This window comes from Magnolia sinica, chromosome 3, assembly GCF_029962835.1.
Source record: "Magnolia sinica isolate HGM2019 chromosome 3, MsV1, whole genome shotgun sequence".
Classification (NCBI taxonomy): Eukaryota; Viridiplantae; Streptophyta; class Magnoliopsida; order Magnoliales; family Magnoliaceae; genus Magnolia; species Magnolia sinica.
In genome coordinates, this window is record NC_080575.1 from 124,079,570 (window position 1) to 124,105,750 (window position 26,181).

Sequence of the window (26,181 nt, forward strand, 5' to 3'; positions counted from 1 at the left end):
TTGCACTACCATCCATCTGACCGTTGATGGGTTTTTGGTTTATTTGGCTTGTCAGCCAAGTGGTTTTTGGACAAAACTGACTTTTCTGGTTCACGACTAGTTTTTGTCACTAGCCTGAAAAATGTTTAACATTTTGGATGATATTTTACTTTTTATATTTTATTTTTTTTTGCTTATTTTGGATGTTTAAGGTGCGGTTGTATCAGCTCCACCGTTGATGCGTTATAACTTGCATTACCTGCTGATATCTAATCATGCATTATCTGCTGTTTATATCATTCATGTATTGTTTGTCATATGACTATCTTGTTCATATCTGCACTTTCGATAGGAGTTGTCCAATTTATTTCTGGTCAAGTAACGTGATTACAATCATTGGAAGTTTGATTAATGGTAATAACTCATCCATATGCAAGTTGTAATTAATGGTATTTCCAGTATCTGCAGATGGGGAAGAAAATGTATGTCGTCTTCAATGGACGTCGACCCGGCATGTATTATAGTTGGGAGGAATGCCTACAGCAGGTGGACAGATTTTTCATGGCCCGCTTCAAAGGATACAAGTCCACATCAGAGGCATATACTCAATGGACTGCTTTTTATGAGTATGCGGCGCAGCACAATGAATCGACGCAGCACTATGAAGCGGTGACCGACTTCAATAACGACTATCAGATGGGGACACTGAACACCGAACGACCAATCATTGCCAATTGTAGCAGCCTTTCTATAAGGCGCTCCTCGTCACCATCCCACTACTGTGCAAAATGTGTTGGCATCTGCACACCGCCAGATGGCGTTGAAGAAATGCTGAGGTCAATTGAGGCCCTCCTTAGGATAATCTTCGGTTGCTTGCTTTTAATCCTCGTCATTCAGCTTATTGCGTGGCGCTAGTTTTTAGCTTTATGTTTAATGGTTATGTTAACTACTGACTGTTATGAATTTCTGAAGGACTGTGGTTTGTTATGAACAGGTTTTGTGGAGGTTTAGGAAGTTTATGGGTTAACCTCTACGTGGTTTTTACTGACTTCTTATCTTCACAGGATTACAATATTATTTTCTTCAGTGGGGCCCAGATATCCACACGTAGAGTGGAATAGGAGTTGTCCAATTTGTTACTAACATTGGGTTACTGATCCCACACCCATCCATCAGTGGTGTGAGTACGTTGATACACATCAAATTAAAAAATTTGAAGTGCCACATGTACACCTTCACTTCTATATGTCTACTTCTGAATCCTGTATCTATTTATCCATGTTTCAGCTGAATTTTGTATTCGATGATCTATTACCGTTTAAATCCGAATTTGAAGGACCTAAGTAGTGGCATTTATTCTGTCATTCAAAATGCAGGTACTAGATTCAGATCACGGAATGTCAACCTCGAGACACTCCGTTTGAAACCAATGGACGCAAAGTGCTGATATACGTTTTGGTGCATTTTGATACATGTTGTGGACCACACAATATGTCACAAAAATCATCATATGGTCCACCACATACTACTGATATATGCGTGATAGGTATTAAAATGATATATGTTATGGACCACACAATGAAAACCTACAACGATCATCACGTGGTCCACCCAAAAGTGATGTTATACGTTTCGATGCATTTCGATATATGTTGTGGACCACACGATCTATCACAAACATCATCGTGCAGTCGGCAACACAGAGATGTGGATATCAAGTTTTACCATGTTGAAACTTTGGGTCCATTGAAACCAGTCGTCCGAACGTTAACCAAATTGTTGAAAGGGGAATTACGTAGACTCAATATTGCTGTAAAAATCAAACAACTGATTACAATTGCTGCAGAGCTGAGATGGTGGACACAATACTAGCATCTTAGCAGTAATGTGACAACTACATTGTCTATCCAAACAGGTTCCTATTGAATTGTCATCTACTACACCCGAAACATACCAAAAAACAAGCATGGGAAAGCAACATACCGGTATTCAACCAATCATTGCTAATACATGTAAAGATGTAATCATGCTGTCTTTACACCCAACTACCGGTGTAATTGGAAAACCAAACAGAGCTAATAATCCGTTCGGGCAGGGATCTGTGGAGCTCATCGTGGTCTAATGGTTTTATCCACGCTTTTCATCGCTTTTCTCAGATCATTTTATGTCATGATACTAAAAATGAGACAGATCCATGACTCCACTGTACCACACCAAAGGACGCTACAGTGATAATGACATCCACCGTTGAAACCTTTCTAAGGGCTAACTTGATGTTTTTTACCATCCAACCTATTCATAAGGTCATGTAGGCCTAGATGAAGTGAAAACACAAATATAAGCTTGATCTGAAACTTCTGCAGCTCCCAAGAGTTTTTAATGGTGGACGTTCAATCCCCACTTTGTGGTCCACTTAACGTCTTGGTTCCGCCTCATTTTTGGGTTCATAGCCTAAAGTTATATGTAAATATGGATGGACAGAGTGGATAAATCCTTTATATCATGGTGGGTCCCACAAATCCATATCTGGACGAATTATCGTCCCGGCAAGGTCTGCTTCCCTTGTTTGATAAATAGGAATCTATAGGAAAAAGAAATTACTTGATTCTCTCCAAGAATTATTGAGCCAGTGAATTTCAATGGCTTCTATTTTAATGGTGTATTTGATTTGCAAGCAAAAATCTTTAATTCATTCCACAATACCTTGTGTATTTGAGAATTGCAAAAATAAAAGTCTATAATCATCATATCATAAAATTCATTATTTTCTTTGTAAATCAAATTAGGAAAAATGTCTTTTGTTCAATATAAGCATCAACAGTCGAGCTTGGCCCTAAAAGTCGTGATGGCCAGTTGAGGCCATTGGTGATGAGGGCATGGATTGGGTACTACCCTGGCTAGAGACAAATGGTACCGTCAAGGACTCTATGGGACCCACCATGATGTTTGTGGTTTATCCATGTCATCCATCCATTTTGACAAATTATTTTAAGTGATTAGCTTAAAAATGAAGTAGATCCAATGCTCAAGTGGACAACCACCACAGAAGGGTTGGCAACAATCGTTCATGAGGGGGTTCGAGTACCCACGGTGGTGAAATCCCACGGCGTGCGTATGTGGGGTGTGTGTGCGCGTGTAAAAATAAAAAATAAAAACCTGTTCTCGATGTGATATAGGCCTGGATGTAAAGAAAAGATGAATATTAGCTTGATCCAAAACTTCTATCCTCTTAAGAGCTTTTCAATAAGCATTTAATCCACACAGTTTCTTGTGGTGTGGTCTGCTCAAAGCTCCGATTTGCTCCTTTTTATGCTTACGTTCAAAATGATGGACAGCTTAGATAAAACAGATGTATATCACCGTGGACCCCATAGATACGCCCACAGATTCCCAAACAAGACCGTCCATCTCTAGCTAGGTCCTGGTAGGGGTAGTATCCAATCCACGCCCTCGTGATGAACCAGCCTGGTCAATTGGCCGGGTCTAATCATCAGGTGGGCCCTCATCACAGAGTTTAAAGACACTTCCAATCCATTCTCTTTTACCACACATGCTGCAATTTCCACGTATCCACGCCAATGGTGGAAGAGTCCCGTCCGTCTATTCCCATCCCCAAAAAAAAAAAAAAAAAAAAAAAAAGGAAATGTGACCTAATAATTTGACCGTTGAAACCATTGATCATCTAAATCTTTTTTCCTTGCGCCGTTGGCTCTAGCCCGGGCCTACAGGGTGAGGGTCTTTTCAGCTAAAAGAGGGACATAGGCCAGGGTTCAGGATACTGGGGCTCGGATAAGGTCCAGCTCGGCCCATTGGCTCACCCATCACTTGTATTCGGTGAAGCCAGTCAGTTGTAAGGCCTCTGGGGACCAAAACGATGGTTTGATTTCTTAAACGTCCTTTAGACACCTAATATAATGGATAGATCATCTCATCCTTGGAGATTTTGATGGTTTCAGCTTGTCCATGGCACGCCCAACCAGATTAACGGTCTTGATGGATGAACTATAGGTCCCAATTCCTAGATATGGCACATCATGACCTGACGCATGAGAACCCTGTGAGTGGTAAGTGGGCCTGGGCCATACTAAAAACAGGCCATCGTTCCAAAATCAGATGGATTAGAGTATGCTAACCTCTGATTAGTGAACACTGTCTAATGAACCTGTTCCTTTGTCTACTTTTCATTTTAATCGTCCAATAAGTGTCCACTGATCTTCCACTAAAATAAACAAATCACTCTAAATATGGGTTTATGATCCGGCTAATCTGCGACCCAGCATTTGGACGGCCTAACATGAGTTAATCACATGCCGTGCATACGATCTCTTAGCGTGGTCGTATCAAACACAACACTCCGCCAGAGTATCAAAAGTTCCACCCTTCCTTGCTGGAAACGGATTAGGTGTTACCGTGGGGCCCACCTTGATGAATTTATTCTATATCCACGCCGTCCATCCCTTTTTCCAGCCTAGTTTAGAACGAGTTCTCAAAAATTAATATGATCGAAATCTCAGGTGGATCATAATTCATGCGACAGGAAACAGCGGTGATCGAACGCCCACCATTACACATTTTGTAGGGCCCACCGTAATGTTTCCTTTCCATCAAACCTAGATGAAGGGAAAAATATATCAGAACCTTTGTCGCCTATAAAATGCTTTTAATGGTTATTCACTACTGTTTACAGTGGTGTGGTCCACCTGATATTTGGATATAATTAATTTTTTAGATCATATCCTGAAATGATATGGAAAAAAGGAGGGAAGGCGTGGATATACAAAATAATAACAATAATAATAATAAGAGGAGGAGGAGGAGGAGGAGGAGGAGGGACGGCGTGGATACAAAATAATAATAATAATAATCAAGATGGGTCCCACGCGGCAAGCGTAAGACGGAAATGGATCGGCTGGTGTGTGGTAGCTGATGTAGGTACGTGTCGTGCGAAGACGAGCTCCGACGCTCCTCGAGCTCCGAGTCGTACGAACGGTTCGAAGGAGATCAAAGTTACATGGCCCCACAGTGATGTATTTATTATATCTACACCGTTCACCATTCACTAATTTTTTGAGATCATTCTACAGCATTATTCAAAAAATGAATCATATCCAAAGATTAAATCCACACCGCAGATACCAGCAGAGATAATGTATAGGACCCACCATAACGTTTATTTTCTATTTTATCTGCTCATAAGGTCACAAAGACCTGTATGAAGAGGAAAAACAAATTTTATATTGATCGAAAACTTCTGTGACCCCAGCAGGATTTAAATGGTATACGTTCAATCCCCTACTGCTTTTTTCAATGTGGTCCACTTGATAGTTATATCTGTCTTATTTTTCTTTTTAAGCCTTACGACGAGTTCGCCAACTGGATGAACGGTTTGGATATAACACATACCTCATGATGGGACCCACGGAACTTGCTTACGTCAATACACCCTATATAGCTGGTGTGTGGTACTCTAGCCAATCCGCTTCCGCGTAAGACCCACTAAAATGTGTTACCCGGGTAACACCGAATCCGCTCCCTCAGGCATGCTCTCAGTTCCTATATCGGCAGAGAGTGGATTTTGCATTTGGGCGTGCTCCGATACCCAAACCTGATATTGCTTGTTTGGAGTTTGATGGCTGGAAACAATCAAGGGGATTTCAACATGGACGGCTCTGATTGGAGGGCCCAGTTGTTGGATGCTTCTCGACAAAGGATCGTCAATAAGATGTGAGTTTCCGACCCTTGCTTTTCTGTTTAGGGTGTGTTTGGATGCCCAATTGAACTGAATCGAAAACCCTAATTGCAGTTCTATGTGTTTCGTATTGGAACTGAAACCATTCTAATTTCAGTATTCAGGGATGGTCTTTTCCATTTTATTCATTTTTAAATAGCTGTTTTAGATTGCGACAATCCATGAGACTGAAACCCGCATGACTGGCCCAGTTCGTTCCGTTTCAGTCCCGTTCCGTTCTGGTGACTCGTTTCGTTGCCTACTGAAACCGAGTCGGCTTGGATTCTGCCAAGGCTGAGTCGACTCGGTTTCGGATGATGTTTAGACCGTTTGGATTGAATTATTGCAATTCAATCGTATTTTTTCTTGAAAGAAACGATTGAATTGCAATAACTTACCTCAATGAGAATCTTTAAATCCAGTAATAACTCTTAAGTGCATGCAATCTCAATGAGAGAGGGAGGTCTCTGGATCCGTAGTGAGAATCTTTAAATTCAGCAATAATTTATGATCGTATTGGATTGAGTTATTGCAATTCAATCGTATTGGGCATCCAAACACAGACTTACCTCAATGGCAATCTTTAAATTCAGCACCACTGTGTCTGAATAGCTACAACCCTTGTTTGGATGCTTTTTTTCTTCTTCTTCTCTCTCCATGTGTGTGGATACTCAATGAACGACATACTAGTTCACACAACCATCTTCAGCAAGCACGTCAGCAATAGAAATTGATAAAAACAGGAGAGCAAACAAGTGGTCGATCAAAGAATTGATGACCCAACCATCCATATTGCCTTGATTGCCTGGACCAGATCCATAGTTTGATGATAAATCTCATGAGATCAATGGTCAGCTTACATTGTGGGGCTTATGAGATCAATCAAATGGATCTCAAATTCATTATATCTATGGTTTTTAGGGTTAGGGTTAGTCATGACTTATTTGATAATTTCCCTTTTGTATTTTGGTCACTCTTTTAAGGGGTTACTTTTTGGGCATCAAACAATGTTAGAATGACATGATATTGCCCATTTAGTGACCCATTGAGCTAGCTTTCAAACAAGTCTAAAATTGCAACTCCGACACTGTTTGGATGAGGAAGGCCCACAAGGGTTTTTGTGATTTTCAAGGGTATTTTAGTTTTTTCATAAATTAGGGCTTTCTTGCTTTCGTTTTGAGCCTATATAAGGCCTCCTTAGAGAACACATGGAAATTATTATGCATTGGAAATAAGAAGTGTTTTAAGTTTTGGGTGTTATGTGCTTTGGAAGTTATGATCATTGTTCGAAATATCGGTATCGCATTACATATCGCACCCTTGGGATACAAATATGTATCGGTTATCACACGGGATATATCGGTCGTATTGCGTAATGTATCGTTGTTGTTGGAAACATGGGGAAACGTTGGGAAATTGGTCAAATTTTTCAATGAAACTTCAGTGATTGTTAAAAAAGACATCAATACACACTTATAAATCAAAACATTACAAAAAACAGGTGCACATAATACGTTTTCTTTGTATAGGGTCCTAATCTATGCGCTGTCTAACTGAATTGATACAAGTATATTCAAAGTCTATTCATATAACTTATAAATGTAAAAAGATGTGTAGAAACATAAGCAATACATTCAAAAGCAAAAAAAAAAAGAATCACTAGATAAGGTTACATGCATGTTTGATTTTATATTTGGACACAAAGATTGCAACTGATTTGCGAGAAATTGAGAAATTTTGATTTTTTTTTTCAATTTTCTAGAACTCGGCCAATCTCCTCCAAATCTCAAATTCGAAGCACCCTATGCATGATTTTTCATGTAAAATCATGAATTTGTAACAATTTGACACTGATTTAACATGATTTATAGAAAAAAAAGATCGAAAATCAAAAATCTCACTGGATCAAACATGTGGGATATATCCCACTACTTGTGCTTTTCGTATGCACAGGTGGGATGCAAGATATATCGTGGGATATATCGGCTGATATTATCGATACTTAAAACACTGATTGCAACTGATTTGGGAGAAATTGGATTATTTTTATTTTTTTTCAATTTTTCACAACTCGGCCCAAGTCCTCAAAATCTTGAAAGCAAAGCTTCTAATCTAAAACATGAAGAATCATGGATTTGTAACAATTTGACATTGATTTAACATGATTTATAGAGAGAGAGAGAGAGAGAGAGAGAGAGAAGAAGAAGAAGATTGAAAATAAAAAAGGCTCACCAGATCGAACATGTGGGATATATCCCACTACTTGTGCTTTTCGTATCGTACAGGTGGGATATAAGATATATCGTGAGATATATCGGCTGATATCGTCGATACTTAAAACATTGATTGCAACTGATTTGGGGGAAATTGGATTTTCTTTTTTCAATTTTCCGCAACTCGGCCCATGTCCTCAAAATCTCGAAAGCGAAGTTTCTAATCCAAAACATGAAAAATCATGGATTTGTAACAATTTGACACCGATTTAACATGATTTACAGGGGAAAAAAAAAAAAGGATCGAAAATAAAAAATACTCACCGGATCGAACATGTGGGATATATCTCACTACTTGTGCGTTTCGTTTCGCACAGGTGGGATACAAGATATATCGTGGAATATATCGGCTGATATCATCGATATTTAAAACACTAGTTATGATCACTATCACTTGGCCAGTGGTTTGTGCCGTTTCCCCATGATTTTTTTTCTGTGATCTTTACCCAATGTTGCACCTGTGGCCACAGTAGAATTTACACCCCTTGGAACTATGCAAAAAATTATAGGCCATGCCTTGGCTTTGGATCTAACCTCAGTGTCTCTTCCACAAGGCCAGGCATAGAGCGGCTGGCCGGCTGCCCGTGAAATAGCATTTTTCAAGTCACCTTCCATCACAAGCTGACGAAAGAAGGAATCCTTTACCAATTTAATGCCCATGTGAATGACCTCTAGCTCGACATGATTAGAATCTCCTTCAGTGATCAGCCTGGAGGAAGTCCATTTGGACACCTGAAGCTTGTCCCGAACAATGCCTCCTCCTATACCCGACTGACCAAGGTTACCATGTGAAGGACCATCCACATCCAGCCTCCAGCAGTTAGTCAGAGCAGTGTGCCACATTGCCCTAATCTTAGGTGTGATACTAAGGTCATTTATAATCCCCCACCAATTTCTAAAGAGGTTCAAGAAAGAAACACCAGAAAATTCTTTAGCTATAAGACACAAGAAATTAGATTTGCTTTGATTGTCGCCTTAATTCTCACCTTGGGGCGAGAAGCACCTTCAAAATTTCTTTTGTTGTATTCTTCAAATTCACTACATTGTTGCATGAGGAACCATTTGTTGCAAAACTCTCCCTGTTGATGGAATGGCCCTCCACACCAACCCAGCAAATGGTCAGTCAAACACAAAAGTAGGGATGTGCCACTCAATCCGAAGCAACCAAAAGAAATTGGCCCAAATTTCTTTAGAAAAATTATAGTGAAGCATGGGGAGATCAACAGACTCCTGATTGTGTGTGTGTGTGTAAAGCAAGCACCCGGTTCCTCCTTTTTGAGTTTTTTCTTTTCTTTTAATTTTTTCAGTAGTTACAATCTTATTAGCCTCTGTGGTCCAACAGAATGCTCCCAGGCACCCAAGTTCCCCAAACCTTTATGCTAGGGTGCGAAGATGGATCATCTGGCTTAAGCCTTCAACAATTCCTTGGCCAAAAAAAAAGCAAGCATGGAGCCATATCCTCTCATTGTGATCAGTCATGCAAATCAAGACAACATCGAGGATGCCCAACAAATCTAATTCAGAACGATATTATTGTTGAGGAGGTTCCATCTAATTGGCATGTTCCACACCACTTTATTCTCAACCCACTGGTAGCATTTCTTAATCAGAATCCCCCTAGGAGATAACCTTTATAATTTAGCCAAAGTAGAGTTTCCAGTCCACAAATCCTCCTAGAATCTAATTCTATCTCCCATGTCAATGTTAAATACGACTCCTGCATGCTACAACAAAGGTTTACCCACACCACTCTCCCCATTACTGAAAGCCGAGATATTTTTCCACACTATCGAGCCTCTTCCTCTTCTAGTGCCAAGAGTTCACCCCCGGATGTCCTCCACCATACTTGTAATGATCTTCCTCCACAATGCTTTCTTCTCTCTATTGCTGCCACCACATCGATAACAAGGACCGTTGTTTTTTTCCTAATATTGTTAATGCCAATTCCCTTATTCACCTTCAAGCTTTTGTACTTCCTCCCAACTAGGTCTGGCGCTTGTTCAGACCCGGATTTTGAACTGTTCGGGCCAGGTCTATTAAAAAATGTTGATTTTGCCTAGCCAAAGCCCGGCGCATTGCCAACTGTACACCCAACTAATCAAATGACATTTGTTTCCACTTACCTTCCCTTCCCAGAGAAAATTTCTTTGGAACCTCTCTTGACAACCTTGTGAGGAACTGTAAACAAAGAGAAATAGTACATATGGGACAAAAAATTGCAGCCTTAGGAGAGGATATGACCCATAAAAATATAATACTTCCCTTCCCCAAAGTCATTCTCCACCCTTTCTAGGACTGGATCCCACATAAGAAACCTGAGGATCAGCCTCCAAAGGAAGCCCCAAATATATCATGGGAACGGTAGCCTCCCCACATCCTAGGGTCAGAGCCGCCTAATCTATCTCTGTGCTATTACACTTCTTGAGAAATCAAGCTGAAGCCCGGATACAACTTCAAAACAATGGAGGATTCCTTAAATGATGAAATCCTGTACTTTGCAGAATATGATCGTATTGTCAACAATCTGGAGATGAGACAACTTAATATTGGCATCATCAATAATGAATCTCCTCAAGAGATCTCTATCCATGGCTTGCATAATCACTTACTCAAGTTCTCTACCACTATAATAAAGAGAAATGGGAAGAGGGGATCCCCCGTCTTAACCATCTAGAGCTTTTGAAAATTCCCACACGTGATCTGTTTAAGAGGATCGAAAAATAGGCGATGATATTCCCGCACCGATTCACTTTATCCATTCAGACCCAAATTTCATTCTTCGTGACAGATACACTAGATCGAGTTTCTGGTGTATTATTTGGATGCACTGTCAATTCTAATTGTGATAATGAGTTCAATCAGGCAGAAACTATTATCTTGCAATTAACTTTGTTAGTACATTAAATTTAATGGATTATGTATCAATTACAATTTTATTGCTTTCAAGTTGAAATTAAAAGGAATAATACATCTGCAAAAGAGCAACTTCCCCAATATGAATACTAAGGTAATCACAAATTGGTAATTTCCACTCTGTATCAAATTATTATCACAATTCAATTCAATGGAGCATTCAAACACAGAATCAGCATAACAATTTTTACTGTTTCTGATTCTATTCCTACTTCTACAAAACTGGTAGTGTGCTTCTCATGCTAGATGCCTTCCATAAGAGAATAATATGCACCGATGTGGGTACCTAGCTCTCTCCTAATTGACACTGCATGTATTATAAGTCTGTATATACTCAGAGAAATGAATTTTAAATATTTTTAAATCAAAGATAAATCTTAAAGTGGTCATGTTGATTTAGCATTCGCAGGCCCCAATGGGAACAATGCTGCTATGTGAGGTCAAGGTATTAACCAGCCTTGTGGATTAATGCCAAGATCATCTTTAGTATCATCAACGGTTTGAATCAAGAGCCACTCCTTTAATGCTATCAAATGGTTAAGAGGATTTGATCTGCCTCCTTGTAGACTTAACTCTAAAGTACAGGAAAAATCACATCTTTTATGATCTCTCCTCGGGATGAATGACTTGCATCTCTTGCGATTATCATGAAGCTAATGCAAAAGCTGATAAACTTGCTAACTATTAATAATTTCTCTTGTTTTATGATTTATCCATTAGTAATGAGTTTCTTGAGTTTGCCCGTCAATAATATGCGGAGGTTTGAGGTTTCCTAAGGCTACGTGTATGGAGTCCTTCCCACCCACACACAGCATGTGCCAAAATGGCACACGTGTGAGACATCAGCCTCCATCAGGTGGACCTCACTGATAAGATTTCTGGCTTAAAAATCAGGCTGTTGCACTCATTAGGTGGGCCACGATGTACAAAAACAAAAGGAAATTTTTCTAGCCGTACATTTCTTTTGTTCAGTGTGGCCTGCCAGAGTAGTAAAATGGCCTGGACTTTTAGACCATAAGGTCTTAGCAGTGTGCCCCACCTGATGGCAAGCTCAGATCTTGTGCAGGTGTGACATATTGGACATGTGGGTGTAATGTGGATGAGCAGAGCTCCATATTAGTGTCCGTGCTTAACGAACTTTTTGACACAAATCTTTTCCAACTCTTCAATAACCTGTTAATATTTGCCTTTTCACATCTATAGAACAGAAGGTTTAAAGGGGCACATACCAATTACTAGCCCCGAGGGATTAGTTGAACTCCAGAAAATTGCTGTAAGATATGAGGAAAAGATTTATACTTCTGCCACAAGCCAGGTACATCCATCCCTCAATGGGCTTTTTGTTTGTATCTTTGGTTTTGCATTTCTTAGTTCTTTTCTTTATCCTTTGGAAAAAAAAGTAAAACATTGGTCAGTTTATCCTACGACTCTTCTCCCTTTTCTTTCAATGGCAAGGAGAAAGGGTTGAGATGGCATCATCTAGAGAGAAGGCCAAAAGCATCCCCCAGATAGATCAAAGGACTCCCCACTACAACTATGGAAGACCTTAAGAGTTATGACCCATATCCCAATTGATAACTGATGTAAGAAGATTTCATGTTCCATGTGTGTTCCTCAGTTGAACACGTGTGGGTCCCAACGGCAACAAGTGTGGGCTCCACATAATCACATGTGACCTGGTCTCCTAACCGCTGCAATGGGTACTAGAACCGTCAGTAGATTTGCATTTGAGATAATTGCCTTTTCCCCTGATCTCCTTTTCTGGATGGCACCTTGATTGCAAATGAGCTTATTGATTCTAGAGCTAAAAGGGGAGGAGCGGGTATTATTTGGAAGACGTGTGCCAGATTGGGAAACAACTCATGCTAGACTGTTAAAAGAAGAAGAAAAACCATCCTCTCATGAATGATATGGCTGTACCGCCTTGTATTGACCAAAACAGCCCAACATGAGGGCGGTGCGGGGCTGTATCGGTGGTGAATGATATGATAACCAATACACCAATTTAAAACCTTGAGATTGGCCATTGCGTACCCATTTGCATTACCAGCCCCCCTGGGATAAAGAAATAATTGAATCCAGCACACGAGACAATCATACATAAGATTTATAGAATCAGACTTCTTCTGTTGATGTTTGTGGATTTGGATGGAATTTTGAAAGGGTGCTAAGATTTGTGATGCATTGATAGTTGACACATGTTTCCTGATAAGTGTACCACCCTCTCTCTGACTGGAACTTGAATTTTAGCTGAACATTGAAGTAGACTCTTTGAAGCAAAATCTTTGTCGACATATTATGTTTTTCTCGACATCCAGGCTGCATTTGGATGCACAAGTGAATTGAATTGTGAACTCTCAATCAAGAGAAAATAACAAAAAACTAACAAATTTTCCTGGTATTCATCGCTTGGATGTGGTGCTCAAGTTGCAGTTGGGTTTCCCTTAGAAGTAGCAAAATTACTATTTGGTCCGGATTCCTTTAATGTGAATTCGAATTGTTTTAATTCTATTTGATACTGCATCCAAATGCCCCCCTCAATGATTACAGAACATACAGAAAATATAACTCAAGAACAACAGTTCAGAACTTGTTGCTTGCTGATCTAATAGGATCAATCAATCTGTTCGTGCTTGTTCATCGCCGAATTGATTTTAATTTGTAGTCATCAGTACTCAGAATTGTTTTCCCCCTTAATTATATAGGTCCTTAGTATGAAACTTACTAATATAGGGGGTTGTGATTGTCTAAATTTCTCATTTTTCAGTCTGATTATCTGCGGAAAATATCTCTGAAGCTGCTTACAATGGAGGAGACAAAATCTCAGACCAGCGGCGCAACAATGTCGAACTAATACTCTATTTACCTGGCATTAAAAGCCAGTTGCCATGTGCAGTGGACCGTGTCTACATAGGAAAACCTTGGTTTTTTTTTATTATTATTTTTGTGTGTGTTATTGGATCATTTGGATTATTGTATATTCTCTGTTTATTTTACTGTTTTGACATATCAAGACAGTAACTTTATTTTTATTTTTAAATGTTTTAAGCGAGGTGAGGGTTTCTGTTAACCTTCCTTTCATTGGTGAATGGTGTTAAGCTTCAGTTCACCAACCCTTGTTGGCGAATCCACTTTTTTATCTGGACCATCCATTAGGACTGCCATCTCTTAGAGAGACCACTGCTTGAAACCCAGATTGATTGGATGGCCTGAACCTTGCAAAAGGTAGCCTAAAATGCCCATTAATTGGACGGTGTATGTAATCTTAGCCTAAAAGTGGGTAAAAATACCGTCTAGATTTATATCGACCATCCACGTTGTAGACAATGTTACATACTTTTCTCATGCACCAAAAATTGGGTTTTGAGTAGTAACCTGTCCAAGAGGCGGCCATTCTAGTAGACGGTCTGGATCAACGGGAACATTCGAGGATGAGAGGTGGACGTCCGCAAGGCCCTGCAAGTCTACAATCCTGCTCGTGCACACATCATTGTACGTGCCAATATGTGTAGAAGATCTGATCTTTCCATGACATGGGCCACACTTTCTTATGCGAAACAAACATATGGTTGAGATGGCTATTTTTCTGGTTGTCCAATTGTTCCATATTAGGAGTGAACCGACCTATTTTTGGGCCATATGAACCGGACATTGCGGCACACGTAATGAGAAGCCAAGATCTTGCACGCTATGCCATGTTTGCACATGATCTGGCGTGTACATGAACGGGGCTATACGCCGCTTTTGGGCTTCGCAAGCCTCACTACAAAAATCAGCTCCAAGAATCCCACCCATCAGACGATCCTATCCATCCCATTTTCCAAGACTCCCATAGCTATCTGATCAAAAGTGGTTCCATCGTACGGTACCATCTGATCAAAATGGGCCCCACTGTACCATAGAAATTCATGATGAGCGTCGGATGAAGGATGTGTTTGAGATGTTATTGGATTTATTATCCATAAACAATCTTGACCGCCTGTTTTATAGGCTATTGTTGGAGATGGTTAGGATTGTCCCATCTGCGTGAGTTTTGGTCACTGATCCTGTCCTACGGCAAAGTGATTATGGATCCGATGATAATGGGAAATGGGAACGACCCCAAATCTTTTGAATGAAACATTGGAAGCCTGCATCAATCCAGATGGTGCATTCAATAGCACTGTGAGTATGCCATGGTACAAGATCCACGCTATTAGACCATCCTAACCCTCTGAATGAAGCTAATTCCTTATAACCATCTGTTTTTGTTTTTTTAATGACTCGTAGATAAATGGAATAGATGTTTCAAAGATTCATCAAGCCAAAGTGCTATTTTGAAATCATAGACAATACAAATTGGACATATGAAATAGATGTTTCAAGATGATAATCAGACCTTTGTTTCTCCACTCAATCTTGACATCTATTCCCATGATAATGACTGGAGGTTTGGGATCATTTAATTGGCCTGATCTTTGCATCATGGGTTGCTCTGTTTGTATAAATGAATGGGCAGTTCGATAGCTTTGGGGGATGTTGGGACGGCCGATCGGGTGGTGAGGAGCTCACCATTCTCAATGACGTGATAAGATTTGATTGGTGGACTGTCCGAGATAGGCAACGTACATACTCTGCCAAAAAAATTTAAAAAGGGATTGGGCCATGTGTACAGCCCACCATTCAAATCTCAGCATGTCACCACACCACAGTTGAATGCCCGGTATTGAAAGTGAGGAGCTTACCATCCTCAACATTGGTGTGGTACTGTAGTGAGATTTAACAAGTGGGCTATAGAGATGGGCAAAAACCTATTTTAAAAAGAAAAAGAAGGAGCATTTTAGCCATGTTCAACCCATATCTGACAGTGCACAGCCCACCAATCAAATCTAGCCACATCACCACACAACCTAATCAGCGTCAGTGGATTATAACCAACCTCCGTAGAAGATTGCCACCATAGCCACTTTCTCTTCTTCAAAATCCTATTAAGACATGATATCGAGTAGGTGGCAAAAGGGCCGTGATTGGACAGTGAAAAGTCCGAATTTTGAATAAAGGAACCGCCAACCCATCGATTAGGCTGGAACAGAACTACCGGAGACCCGTTTGCAACCCTAATTTAGACAGATTTCTTTTCTTGGGTCAATACACCAACCTTTCACATCTATTTTACTAAATCAATCAGTAAACAAAATCAACCCTTTCGAATTTCGATTTGATACAAATCATAGGGTGGGCCACACTTGAAATTTTTTTTCTAAAGATCCAAAATCAACCATCTTCTAATTTTCCTGATACAAGATTGGATTGTCCACAAAACCTAGGACAAATAATATTATAGACTTGTCTAAAATTCAATTAATCACAAAAGATCCAATTAAAAAACTAATTAAATAAATCTTTCCAAGAATCAACTCAAAGGGAGAGAAAAAAAAAAAAGAAAGCTGAAAATCATGAGAAATTTCAACAAGGGATTTGATAAATGAACCATCTAATCACTCTGACAGGAAGCTTTATAAGACTGACTGCGAAATTCGCTAGTCCTGCGAAACAGATGCAACATGGGCACAGGCAACTCAACAACGTCCTGCAATCAAAATTTAAAAAAGAAAACAAAATAATAATAATAAGAAAGTGCCCATCTCAAGTTTCTTTCAGAAATCGATGGTGGATGATGGATTATACACCGAAAGAATGGTGTATATGTGCATACACAATTAGAATTCTTTCAGAAAATCAATGGTAGATGATAGAATATACATGGAAAGAATGGTGTATAATGTTTATGAGAAAGATACTAACCCGAGGACCCATATAACTGCACCCAAAAGGGCCAAGATCAATGCCACAAGAGCGAAGGGTAGACCAATCAAGAAGCCCAACGGTCTGCAGTCTTCCATTGCTCTTCTTCTTTGTCTTCTCCGTCTTCTCGGTTTACACAGGGTGGTTTCGGTGTATGTGAGGAGATATCTAACCGTTTTATTTTAAAGCGGTGCTTTGTTCGAAAGGTTCCCTATTTTGGCCACGCGGTTTTAATTTTTAAACGTTGACGAATCTGCGCTTCTGTAGTTCACCAAAACACCCTTGGACGGCCTCATTCAATTTAAAGACTATAGGGATAATATGGTAATTTTCTTGGGTTGTTTGTTTTTGACCTTGGCTAGGTTTGGTGGTAACGTAAGGACTCGGAAACTTCCGTCTTTCATATGGTCTTGAATTCTACGAAAGACAAAGCGCGTAGAATTGAGGATCCGAATCACCTATAATGTTTTGTGGGGCCCATAATCGTGTATGATTGACATCCAGTCCGTCCAGTGTGGTTTGCACGCCACAGGAAACGGCCTGGATGGAGATGCGCACAATTGAGGCGTTCTTCGGTCCATGGAAGTTATGGATCAAGTTGATATTGTATGTTTTCCCTAATCATGGTGGGGCTCACCTTATGAACGGTTTGGATGGCATGTTAACATAGTGATGGCCACAGGGAGGTTTCAATGGGCGTTCGCATCTTCCTTTGGAGTGGCCCACTTGAATTTTGGATCTAAGTAAGTTTTGGGTTACCCTCTTAACACGAGCTAGCGTGACTGATGGACGGGTGAATCTGTTCCACGAAGGTTCTGTTGGATAGGAGCTTGTGTCACACAGACATGATCTGTGCTGCCGCTGTGTTCCACTTGAATGGACAGGCATTGACCATTGATCTGACCTAGCATATGCGTTTCCCATGGGACGCGGATTGCCTGCGAAAGCCTTTAGCAGGAAAACTAGGTGGGGCCCACCTTGAAGTTTGTGAGAAATCCGCACGATCCATCCGTTTTGCCGGATCATGTCAGGACAAGGGCCGAGGAATGAAGCAGATACAAACTAAAGTGGCCGACATGACAGGAAGCAGGGAGGATTGAACTTCACCGTTGAAATATTCCTTGGGCCAAAGAAGTTTTGTAACAGGCTAATACTTTTGTGTTTTCAGTTCATCACAGTGGAATAACCTTATGAAGGGTATGGATGGCATATAAACCTCACGGTGGATCCAGGTAGGTTTCAACGGTAGGCATTTCCCTACCCACGGTTTCATGTCGTGCGGGCCGTTGAATTTTGGATCTGCCCGTTTTTGGCTCATGTGCTAATATGAGTGGGCCCGGACCGGGACGGTTTCGTGTCAGGGGCTCTGTGGGGTCCACTGTGATCTATATATATTTTATCTGTGCCATCCATCTAGTTTGACAGAGTATTTTAAGACAAGAGATTAAAAATAAAATAATAATTGGATTTAAATCCCCACTTCTTCATGTGATGTAGTGCACTGCACTTGAGCCTTTAATCTGTCTTCTTTTTGGACATATGCCCTAAAATGATGTGTCAAAATAGATGAGAGGAGTGGATAAAACAAATAGATCACTGTGGGCCTCACACAGAGCCCCTGACATAACCGTCCGTCTCTAGCTAAGTACCCCGAGTCCTTTCCTCTGCAACGTGATGGATTTTTTTATTTTTTATTTTTTAAAAAAAATCAGGCCCATAAGTTAATAAGGTGAGCCACCTGAACGGAAAAAGTTTGGAGGGTGAGCATATCCTGTAAATTATTTTCAATCTTGTGGTCCACTAGAAAAACAGATAAAGCTGATTTTTGGGCAATAAGCCTAGCATGGCTTACCACACCTGATGATCGGAGTGGATCTTAGATCAACACCAAGGTGGGTCCCACCCAAGCTACCCATCCGTTTTCCCAGAAGTCATGGCAATGCGTGGTTATGTTATGTTGTGCCGGTACCTAAATTAACTCTCCCGTGGACACCACCTTTTATTTTTTAGAGCCTATCCTGATGTGTATGTGTGATCCACTCCGACCATTAGATATGTAAAGTTACGCTGGGCCGGTGGCAAAAATATTAGATTGACCAGTGGTTTAAGTTGGCCATATCAAGGGAAAAAGTGAGTTATGTATGTACACCTTGGATATTTACAGGGCCCACCATAATAATAGTATAAAATCAACTCCAACTATTAGATAACACACAAAAGCTTAGGGCTGAAGACCAGGTATCAGGCTCATTAATTAAACAGGTGGGCAGGGAAACAGTTTGGAGGTTGATTGTGCCCTTATACTATTTCCAGTATGTGGTCCACTTGAAAAATGGATGAGGTTGATTTTTGAAACTAGGCATGCCATATGATGCGACACACCTGATAGTCGGGGTAAATCTTGGATCAACACCAAGGTGGGGCCTACTCAAGCTGCCCATCCCCTTGCACAAAAGTCATGTTAAATAATGATTGCTGTGTTCGTGCTGTGGTGCTGTGTACCAAAAAAAGCTATCCTAAGATGGCCCTCTATTTTTTGGGGGCCAACCCTGATATGTCTTTGAGATCCATTTCAACTGTTAGATGTGCCATCTTAAGTTAGGCCCATGAATAAAACATCAGGCTGACCCATGATTCAAGTGAGCCACACCAACAGAAAAAGTGAGAGAGATGTCCACCATTGATATTTACAAGGTACACCGTGATTATTAAATAAAATCCACTCCAGCCATCAGATACCACAACAAAACTTAGCACTGAGTGCCAAACATAATGCAAGTTATTAAGGTGGACCCCATAAAGGGATACAGGTTGGAGGGTGAATTTTACCCTGTACATTTTTTCCAATCGTGAGGTCCACTTGAAACACGGACAGGACGGAGTTTTGAGTCTTGGGTCGTAGGTGTAAAATGGGGTGCCACACCTCAGGGTGGATTTTACATAAACACCATAGTGGGGCCCAGTCCATCTAGCAACCCCCTTTTGCCTAATTGACTTTTCCCTCGTGAAACGTGGGGAACGGTTTCAATTTAAAATTTAAAATGCCGCTTTAAAGCCCAAGGGGTCGGGCTGGGCTGATGGGCCTTTTTACATCCCAGTCATGTGAATTTTGAAAATATAAATAACTTTTTGCTATTTCAAGTGTCCATTTATGATTTTAGATTAAAAAATTTATACACGTATGCATACACCACTGGAGAAAGACATAAATATAACATGCTAGCATGCAATTTTAGATAATAAAAAAAACTTAAAAACAACCCTTTTCATTTATTTTTAGTCCATCACGTGAGTAAATTTTTAAAACGATCACAATGAAATTGCACAAGTGGAGTACAAGTAATTAAAATATAAAACATCCAAAATTTGGGGCCCCAGATTAAATGTAGAATGATCCAAACAGTAAGCTTGCTTGATTATCCATGTATTAGATTGCTGAACAGTTTTTAGACAATTAAAAGTGAAAAATATACAACAGTTCCATTTCAACAAACAAGTGTCTACATATCGAAGTTTAGGATTGTCCCACCAATTTGATTTTGGGACTAGTATTTTGCGACAATGATTTCAACAATTTACTCAAGTTTAATTTAAGGTATTGTTTGCCAAGTGTTTAAAAAAAAAAAAAAAATAGTCTGATCAATTGTCATAAATAAGTGGGTCACAATTTACCCCCCACCCCCCAAAATAAATAAATAAATAATAATAATAATAGTTTGCCAGGCTTATCAATATTCGACAAGAAAATCAATAGTGTTTTATATGTTATAAATGAATTCGACAAGAAAATCTATCGGAATGGAGATTGGGGGCATGGAATTTGTAAGAATGGAGAATTAGCCGTCGAATGGCCACAGACCCCACAAGATCAATATCTGATTCAATCCTTATTTTATGATTCAACAAATTGCACACTGGCGGCAATGGAAACCACAAAACAAAATTTATATATCTGAGAAAAAGAAAAAGAAAGGGGAATTCCTCATAAATAGAAAGATAACAGAGACCTACTTATTCTTAATTTAATTTAGGGGATCAACACAAGAAACCCAATGTAAACTTCATACTAACCCTGACTCAAACATCACAAACAGAAGTCATGACAAGGTAGGGCTACTTTTGCTACTTGATCCAAAGCCGACGGACCACCACTTCAGGTGATAGCATCCAATGCCTTTCAGTCTAACCAGCGGGCCACAGTATACAATGTCATCTGCGAAAGGTAAGTAAGAAAAAAGAGAGTTACATGATGCACGATCCACAGAAACAACATACCTTTTTGCTTGGCCCGGTGGTGCATGGAGGGGGGTCCCACCCTCTTTCAGCAAACCTGGGATGTGGAACTGGCAGGTCCCATTATGGGGGGTCTCACCCAAAATGTCTCGACTGTCAGATCCTTGCCATCTTATGAAAATGAACATTTACAGGCAGTGGTATGCACGTTGGGTCCCCCAATGATCATGGGGCCTACTATGGGACCCAGAAGAGAAGGTGAAGACAAGCTTAATTCAAAATTGTGTATTTCCTCATAAAATAAAGAGCCATTACCTGTTTAAGCACTTTGCTGGACTTGGCGGTGTATTTGCTGGATCCAATCAATATAGCCACCAGCACCCCCAATCTGGTCCTCAATCAGATTGGCAAATAGCAACAAACCTTCCCTTGGCTGCTCGGCTTGTCTCACGAGATGGCACAACTGATATGATGAAGGGTCACTCTCCCTCAATCTTTTCAGAATCCCCATTAGCTTTCTTGACACTCCGTTGTCGAGCTCAGGAAGGATAAACTGCAATACAGAACAAAACAAATGGATTATTTGTATAGCATAGAAGTCCGGATTTCAGTCCAAAAGACTTCGTCATGCGGGTATAGCCAATGCTTCCTATCGGTGAGGTGGGTTCGAAAGACAGAGAATTGATGAGGAGGCCAGCTAGGCATGGTTCTTTCAATTCTGCAAATTCGACAAAGTCTCTTAATAGGATTGGATAACTCATACTCATGCAATATAAGAGAAATTATGCATAACAAAACAACGCCAAGGGTCTGGTAGGCAATGAGGTTCCAAAGGGATCTAAATTCCTATAGTCCTATCTTCTACTGCAGATAGGGCTCAGGTTGTCAAGGTCCTCAGGTTGGGTTTGGGTTTGGGTTGGAAAACACCAAAACCCGATTTGAATTAGGGTTGTGTTTGGGTTGAGGAAATTCTGGTCGGATTAGGTTGGGAAAAATCACATGTATTTGGGTTGGGTTCAAGTTGGACACCTTGGGTTGGGGTCCTCTAGAGGTCGGGTTGACCCTCAACCCAACTCAAGCTGCCCGAGTAGCACCCCTAACTGCAAACATAGCTAGACTTCTTTTTCCCCTCTATTATCTGTGTAAGTATTAGGTTGACTGTTTGTTTGTAGATGCAAAGCATTTAGGGTTCATCTATCTCATACAGTGTTAATGCGCTTTGAAATTTTTATGTCCATAAATGAAAAAAGACTAAAAAGAAGAAAAAGAAAAACCCGTCACACAAAAGGCTAAACCACAATGTAACTGTTTGGCAACCGAAATACAGAGTGAACTTGACATCAGAAATTTTAAGGTTGTCATGGAGGACCTATTACCTTGGACAGCTCAGGATACCCAGATGAATCTACCCCAAGTAAATTGGCAGTGATATCAAGAGATAGCATTTTGCCGAACCAAATAATGAAGCGAAATCCATCATCGTAAATATAAAGGCCTTTAGGGTCTAAGCTCCCAGCAGTCAAAGGCAACCGCTTTAAGAAGTTCCTAAAATCATCAGCATCAGCTACTGGAGCCTGCAAGCATGAGACAGTTTTGTAGTGGAAGTCGACAACCAATCATCAATCCAAATACTTTTACTTTAGTTTATCACACATACACGCACACAAATGCACACACTAAGAACCTCGGGAACATTGATACATGCAACAAGCTCACATACCCTTACAAGGTACTCATCAAGCCGCATCAAACTGGGATAGAGAAGCTTCAATAATCTTTTAACAGGCAAAACCATCATATTGAAACCAGCAGCACACCGCTCGTCAAGTTGAGCATCAGCATATCCTCCACGGATGGGAATAGATTTACACAATGCTAGTCCATACAGAGGTAAGAATTTCAGTGATTCTGGATATATCATCCTGCCACTCAACCGGTGCTGAACAGCATAGAGGTTCCGATATTCTCTGAGGGCCTTCACAATCCTTAGCTGCACGGTGTGGCGAGCATCTTCAAGCTTATGGGACAATGTTTTCTCAATTGCTGCAGATTATTGGTTTTGTTAGAAGAGACTAGAGAACCTGCTAATGACGGAACATCACAGTTCTAAAAGCTATCATAAGGGATGTTGATCATACCGAGTCTACTCAACACAGAGACAATGGCTCCCGTGTCAGCCTGGCGGTACATCTCTCCAAGATCTGCGACCACAGGTGCTGCTGCAGTATGGACTCTGATACGCCTTTCCCCAGAAGATGAGGTGTATCTTTTACTGGCTAAGGAAACTAATGTTTATAGTAAAGCAAGGGGATGTTTCATTTCATATGCAGATCCTCCAATTCAAAGAGCATCATGTTTAGCTGGCAACTTGGCATATCAGGAACCAGGAGTGTGAACTATTTTCCAAAAACAGCAATGAGACAAAAAGATACAAAATGGAGAGATATATGATAAGGAAATAAATTTATAAGAAAAGCTGAAATGGGAAATTAAACACTTCACAGGAACCAGGACAAGATTGAATTGACATAAAATACACTATCATTTCCCATTATACGGGCCTTGCAATATCCTTACTAACATGTAAACTGGTTAACTAACAGCAGAAAATGTATCTGCAATATGCACATGACCAGGAGTCACCAGTGGGAACGGACCTGTGTGAGAGTGTGGATGCGTCATCATAATCTCCATAGCCTTGTCCCAGCTATTTGCGGCTGGCTTCTCGTGCTTGGTAACCCTCCTTTACCCGGGCTGCTGACCAGCTGGAGTAGTTGCTAGTTGGTACTGGTTAGAGTTGACAACAAAAGAAGTGCACTCAATATAGATGGTAGAAGCCATTTTCTCAAGAACTATGCTCCAGCGCCAGTGACTGGGGTCAGCTTCTCATGGTAGTTTGGAAAATGTCTGATGACTGGCTGCCTACCTGACATCAGCCCTTCCTTTACATGGCTGGTGCAATTGCCACACACACACACATAAAACAATAAGAAGCGCCTCAACATAGATGATAGAAGGCATTTTATCAGGAACTATGCTCATGTGGCAGCGCCTATATCTTAAAAACAACTACGATGATAGTGGGACCCACATGATGTGTATGACATCCAACCTGTTTAAAACGTGCACACACACACACACACACACACACACACACACACACACACACATGCATAGGATCTAATTCGAGATAAAGAATGTATAAAGATCCAAAAATTGGCTCACCTGCATATGGAAGCACGAGAGGTAACAAATAGTTCTGTTAGAGTAGATTAGGGTAATCGTTTAGATTACAATATTAACTTTTATTTTAAGATATTTATCTGTTAGGATGTCTCCAAATCTCCCATCTCTTCTATATATTCGTGTTATTTTTAGTGAAATAAGTTGCAGTTTCAACAATGTAGTCTCTTGTGATTAGCATGGTGTCAAAGATGGGATAAAACCCAAGTCCCATCTCTCTCTTTCTTCACCATTTCTTCTCTGGCTTTCTATAACCACTGCTCGAGGACAGCTTCCCGCCGCATGCTATAACAACTATCGTCATCGCCGCCGCACGAAATCTGTCCGTCACACTGCCGCTGCTACCCCCTGCACTGCCACACAACCCCAATCCCATTGCAATGGCCGCCCCCAGAATCTGACACCGGTGACCCTAATATCCTGAAGAACCACTGCTTCCTCCTCCATGCCAGCATAATCAATGCCGCTTCTGCTCCTCCGGCTTCATGTTGTCCCGCTTCCTTCTCGCCGGCAGCAGCCGCATGGCCACCGTACCTAAACATATGCAATCTGCCCCCTCCACCATTGTACAACAGTGGTACCATCGCCAAGCATTGCCCTTGAGCATCGATTCATCACTGGCAACAGATCTGACAATCTGTTGGCCCCTTCATTCAATCAGATCTCTACCTCTGCTGTCGCCACAACACCCCTACCACACTGCCATCCAGCAGCCTTAACAGATTAGAGCAGCCATCTCATACTGGAAAAATCAAGCACAAGGCAACCGAAAATCTGGTAGTCATCTCATGTCAATCCAAAAGAAGCCCCATATCTCTACGGTAAAATCCCCCTGTCATCTTCTCCAGCACCATTGATCTCAACTCCCGAACCCGTTGTCTTCAACGGAATCCACTCTGCCTGTTATACTGCGTGCACCACCGACCTACATCGGATCTTCATTGCAAACTGCCATTTGCAGTGCCTCTGTCCAAATCAGTAGTAATATACTGCCCTTCCGCCATTCATCACCACCAGACTTTGCTTCTTCCATGATCTGCACCCATCACAGCTCCGACCCTACTGCATTCCAGCACCCGATTTTCATCGCACCGCCATCAGATATCTTCTTTCCGGGGCAGTTTTCAGCTTTGATTCTGGTGGAATTGGATTTGCAAGAGTTCCATGCGAGCGCTGGGTAGATGGAGTGATGGGTCCAGTTTGTGGGAGTGGTGAATTGGATCTGAGATCTGGGAGTTTCCAGGGCAGTTTGGTCCTCGGGCCACCAAAGAAATGGTTTTCCATGTGGTTTTATCATCTTCGAGTTCCTGAAAAGCAGATTTGGTCGCTTTCTCATCGATTTTTGTACTAGTCTCTCGTCGATCAATCACCACCTCTGTATCACCTTTGACAATGCGTCTTCTCCATATCGTACGTTTTGATGAGATGTGTTTCTTGCTCTTTTGCTGAGCAGATGGACCAGACTTGTTTGTGTCAAGCATATGGATTGGACTTCATTTGTGCCAAGCATGTGGATCGAATTTTTTTTCTTTAGTATTGGAATATCTAGAACCATCAGAAGAACAACAGTTGAACTTCCAGCCACCAGAAGTGTGTATCCACTGAAAAAAAAACGAGGCCACTGAAAGTGGCAATTGGTCAATCGCTAGTTCTTAGAAGTGCTAATGGTACACATCCTAGAAATCATCAAAAGTGCTTGCTTGCCTCATGCTACGTGTCATTTCATCACCTCATGCTACAGTTTCACTTTTCTTTTGCTTTTAAATAAATGTTCATCGTACCTTTACTCCTTCCAAATCACCTTGAATTGAAAGAAAGGGGAGAGATGGGAGGGGGAGGGGGAGGGGGAGGGGGAAGAGACTACAGTAGATTGGGGTAATCTTCTAGATTAGAATATTTTCTTTTATCTTAAGATGTGTATCTATTATGATATCTCCGGATCTCTATAGATCTCCCATCTTATATATATATATATATATATATATATATATATATATATATATATATATATATATATTCGTGTTATTT

The 26,181-nt window shown here is 40.7% G+C and overlaps 3 protein-coding genes across 5 annotated transcripts in view; 1 reads left to right on the forward strand and 2 right to left on the reverse strand.

The window, feature by feature from the left end:
* The first annotated feature begins 5,468 nt into the window (after positions 1 to 5,468).
* Positions 5,469 to 13,963, forward strand: LOC131241128 (mediator of RNA polymerase II transcription subunit 15a). Its single transcript, XM_058239802.1, has 3 exons — positions 5,469 to 5,703; positions 12,097 to 12,208; positions 13,661 to 13,963. Exons 1-3 carry the CDS (start codon positions 5,609 to 5,611, stop codon positions 13,745 to 13,747), a joined length of 294 nt encoding a protein of 97 aa, XP_058095785.1. The 5' UTR covers positions 5,469 to 5,608; the 3' UTR covers positions 13,748 to 13,963.
* A 2,126-nt stretch (positions 13,964 to 16,089) lies between these two features.
* LOC131238752 (signaling peptide TAXIMIN 2) lies at positions 16,090 to 17,039 on the reverse strand. The gene is made up of 2 exons (XM_058236360.1): positions 16,678 to 17,039; positions 16,090 to 16,462 (listed from the first exon to the last, which is right to left on the reverse strand). Exons 1-2 carry the CDS (start codon positions 16,773 to 16,775, stop codon positions 16,339 to 16,341), a joined length of 222 nt encoding a protein of 73 aa, XP_058092343.1. The 5' UTR covers positions 16,776 to 17,039; the 3' UTR covers positions 16,090 to 16,338.
* Positions 17,040 to 20,496: 3,457 nt separating this feature from the next.
* LOC131241130 (protein transport protein SEC24 A-like) overlaps positions 20,497 to 26,181 on the reverse strand; it is a 42,429-nt gene continuing 36,744 nt past the window's right edge. For all 3 annotated transcript variants that reach the window (XM_058239805.1, XM_058239803.1, XM_058239804.1), the window contains exons 11-15: positions 23,049 to 23,176; positions 22,631 to 22,953; positions 22,287 to 22,484; positions 21,226 to 21,463; positions 20,497 to 20,890 (exon numbers count right to left, since the gene is read on the reverse strand). In XM_058239805.1, coding sequence (XP_058095788.1) covers positions 21,230 to 21,463; positions 22,287 to 22,484; positions 22,631 to 22,953; positions 23,049 to 23,176 — 883 coding nt within the window. In that variant the 3' untranslated portion in view covers positions 20,497 to 20,890; positions 21,226 to 21,229. The remainder of the gene's footprint in view (positions 20,891 to 21,225; positions 21,464 to 22,286; positions 22,485 to 22,630; positions 22,954 to 23,048; positions 23,177 to 26,181) is intronic.